Source organism: Pyrgilauda ruficollis, unplaced genomic scaffold (genome assembly GCF_017590135.1).
Source record: "Pyrgilauda ruficollis isolate IOZ18807 unplaced genomic scaffold, ASM1759013v1 scaffold241, whole genome shotgun sequence".
NCBI classification, from domain to species: Eukaryota; Metazoa; Chordata; class Aves; order Passeriformes; family Passeridae; genus Pyrgilauda; species Pyrgilauda ruficollis.
In genome coordinates, this window is record NW_024523723.1 from 400,531 (window position 1) to 404,240 (window position 3,710).

General features: G+C 66.6%; 2 protein-coding genes across 2 annotated transcripts in view; both read right to left on the bottom strand.

The window, feature by feature from the left end:
- Positions 1–1,250, bottom strand: part of ARSA (arylsulfatase A) — a 7,441-nt gene extending 6,191 nt beyond the window's left edge. Inside the window, 2 exon segments of the mRNA XM_041470195.1 lie at positions 270–510; positions 921–1,250. Coding sequence (XP_041326129.1) covers positions 270–510; positions 921–1,165 — 486 coding nt within the window. The 5' untranslated portion in view covers positions 1,166–1,250.
- An 855-nt stretch (positions 1,251–2,105) lies between these two features.
- On the bottom strand, positions 2,106–3,638 carry LOC121355049 (acrosin-like). Its single transcript, XM_041470204.1, is given in 4 exon segments — positions 2,106–2,552; positions 2,555–2,801; positions 3,113–3,373; positions 3,500–3,638. Coding segments are annotated over 4 exon segments (1,026 nt in total). The 5' UTR covers positions 3,571–3,638.
- Positions 3,639–3,710: the final 72 nt, after the last annotated feature.

Below are 3,710 nucleotides of genomic sequence, written 5' to 3' on the forward strand. Positions count from 1 at the left end.
TTAAAAATTAAATGAAAATTAAATTAAAATTAAATTAATATTAAAAAAACTAAACTTAAATAAAAATTAAACTAAAATTAAAAAAAAAATTAAAATTACAATTAAATTAAAATTTTTTAAAAATTACAATTAAACTAAAATTGTAAAAAACTAAAGAAGAAGATCGAGTTCGCGGCCGCTGTTGCGCCCGGCGTGCAGGACCCCCGCAGCATCCCGGGCTGTGCCCACCCCCGAGCCGCCGGCCCGCGCTGCCCCGGCCCGGCGCTCACCTGGTCGTGCGAGTAGGGAATTCCCAGGAAGTGGTCGAAGCCCTGGCGGCCGGGCAGGAAGGAGCCGTTCTCGCCGTAGCCCAGGTGCCACTTGCCCACCATGGCCGTGGCGTAGCCGCGCTCCTTCAGCAGCTCGGCCACGGTGAGCTCGGCCAGCGGCAGCCCGCCCCGGGAGCCGGGCTCGAACACGCCCGGGAAGATCCCGGAGCGCACCGGCAGCCGGCCCGTCAGCAGCGCGGCCCTGCGCGGGACACGGCACGGGCAGCGCGACACGGGACAGAGCGGGACACCGCGGGTTTGTCCCTCCATCTATCCCGGGACACCGCGGGTTTGTCCCTCTGTCTGTCCCTGAGACACCGCGGGGTCATCACTGCCCGTTTATCCCGGGACACGGGGGGTTTGTCCCCCCATCCCTCTCGGGACACCGCAGGTTCATCACTGCCGGTTTATCCCGGGACACCCCAGCTCCACCCCCCCGTTTATCCCGGGACACCCAGCCGCATCCCGCCCGTTTATCCCGGGACACCCCAGCTCCATGCCCCCATTTATCCCGGGACACCCCAGCTCCACCCCCCGTTTATCCCGGGACACCCAGCTCCACCCCCCGTTTATCCCGGGACACCCCGCTCCCTCCCCGCCGCGGGGCCGTACCGGGACGGGCTGCAGACGGCGGCGCTGCTGTAGAAGTCGGTGAAGCGCAGCCCGCGGGCCGCCAGCCGGTCCAGGTGCGGCGTGGCGGACGAGGGGTGCCCGTAGCTGCCCAGGTCCCCGAAGCCCAGATCGTCCGCCAGCACCAGCACGAAGTTGGGCCGGGCGGCGGCGGCGCGCACGGGCGGCGGCAGCACCAGCAGCGCTACGACCGGCAGCCAGGAGAGGTGGCGGCCCCGCGGCCCCATGGCGCTGCCCTGGTGTCCCCCCGGTGTCCCGGGGCTGTCCCGGGATATCCCCGAGCGCTCTCCGGGCGGTGCCGGCAGTGCCCGAGCTGCTCACGTGATGCGCATGGCGGCCGCGCGGCCGCGGGGCGTGCTGGGAGTTGTAGTTCCGAGCGGCGGGGCCGGGCACAGGGTGGCACGGCCGGGAATGGGCGTGCCAGGGAGGGACATGGCAGAGCAGGGGTGGCCTCTGGGCAGCTCGGGAATGTCCCCAGAGAGGAGGCTGCACCGCGCTGCGGTCTCCGTTCAGGGCTGGGCGCTGCCCAGGGCAGCTCTGCCTCCTGTGCAGGGGAATTTCTGGGATTTGTCCCTGCCCGCTCCTCTGGTGTCACTTCTGGGATCCCAGGAGCAGAGCCTGGACCTTGCTTCTACAGCAGGAACAGTGGGATGGGTCCCACAGCCTCAGAGACACGAGCTGGTGACAGAGGGGACACCCGGGGTGGCAGCAGCAGCAGCTCAGGGTGGCACTTCCAGCAGCCCCACAGGAGCCCGGCATGGCAGCTCCAGCTGTCCCCGTTGCTGTCCCTCTCAAGGGCTTTTCCCGGGACTGGCACAGCCGAGGCTCTGCTGGGGAGCCTGGGCTGGAGAAGTTTCTCCCTCTCCCCACCTCAGGCCCATCCTCCCCTCCCCGGCTCCCCCTCATCTCCCCCACACCAGGCGCACCCCCACCCTTTTCCCCCCAGTTACCCCATCCCTGTTTTCCCCCGGAGACTGCACTGGACACGGTGGCTAAGTGGGAACTGGAACAACTCTAATTGAAGCACAAAGTGGGTTCCCCCTCGGGGCGGGCGCGGGGTCAGCGTGGGCAGGGCACAGCAGCCCTGGGCACCGGGGCTGAGCTGGCCCCGCAGCCACGGCCCCGGCTGGGAATGCTTGCCAGAACTGGATCAGCTCATCCCGCTGCTCAGGCTTTCTCTCCCTTCAGGAACTGCAGGAGCTCCAGCAGCAGGTTCAGGAATTTCCCCAGGATCTGTTGTTGGAAGGAAATCTTCGTGTAATCCTCCGAGTCCTCCGGGTTGGGATTCTCCTCATCCTCCAAGTCTGCCTCGGGCTCTTCCTCCGGGCTCGGGAAGGGCTCGGGTGGAGGAGCGTCGGCTTCTGGTGGGAGCAGTCCCATCTGCACCTGGATCCAGGTGTGGAAGTGCTGGGTGGCGGTGAACACCCCGGGCCGCTTGGCCCCGGCACAGCCCTTGCCCCAGCTGGCCAGTCCCACCACACTGAGCGTGGCCCCGGGCAGACCCCGCGGGGCCGAGCCCAGGCCCGGGCCCGGCCGAGCCCCCGCGGAGCCCCCGGCCCGCCGTGTCCCTGCCCCCAGAGCCCGGGCGGGCACTGACCGCTGTCCGGGGTGGCTCTCCAGCCCGCGATGTAGCAGGTTTTCAGCTTGGTCACTGCCAGGGAGCTGTCGGGCACGCAGCCCAGCTGGATGTAGTCGCTGCACTCCACGGGCTGGTCCAGCTCCACCAGCGCGATGTTGTTCCATGCCGTGGGCTCGTCGTAGTACTGGTGCACCAGCAGCCTCCGGATGTGGCGCAGCTGGGCCTCGGGGCCCGGCTGGCTCAGATCCGTGGCCCCGATCACCACTTCCCACCGGGAAATGTCCCTGGGGGGCAGGAGATGGACAGAGGGGTGACACGGAGCAGAGCCGGGGATTGCAGCAGCCAAATTCCCTTCCTGCCCTGGGCACCTGCCTGCGCTGAGGGGACACCCCTGATCCTCCTGTGGGGACATCCCTGACCCTATTCTGGGGACACCTCTGCCCCTCCTGTGGGGTCACCCCTGACCCTGCTGTGGGGACATCCCTGACCCTATTCTGGGGACATCCCTGACCCTATTCTGGGGACACCTCTGCCCCTCCTTTGGGGACACCCCCGACCCTGCTGAGGGGACACCCCTGTCCCTGCTCGTCCTTACCCGGCCCTGGCGAAGCAGTGTGCCACCGTGAGCACCCACTGGGGGTGGATCAGTGCCCCCGAGCACATGTGCCACGTGCCGTTCTCCCAGGTGGCCTGGACGCTGATGACACCAGGCCAGGCCCCCGGGTGGACCTCAGAGCCACCCGTGTCCTGGGAGGAGCCATCGGAAGATTCCAAGGATTCGTAGTCATTATTCTGGGAATATTCAGCAACCACGGAGCTGTGGTCGAAGGCCATGGGCCGGAGCCCGCAGGTGCCTCTGGAAGCACAAAGCCATCAGTGCCCTGCTCGGGGACAGCAGGGACAGGGACCCCGAGGGGCTCCTCTGTGCCCAGGCTGTGCCAGGGAAGCCCCCGAGTGTCCCCGAGCCCCCGGGGCCACTGACCTGCAGGTGTCCCAGGTGGCCCCCAGGGGCCCGGCCAGGGCCAGCAGGACGAGCAGCCCCAGCAAAGCCATCGGTGCCAGCGCAGGTGGCAGAGCCAGAGCGGAGCTGTCACCTCTGGTGCCAGCGGGCCCAGGTGACGTCACAGAGCGGCGGAACCTTGGAACGCTTGGGGTGGCAGGGACCGCAGCGACCGCGCGCTGCCACCCGTGCC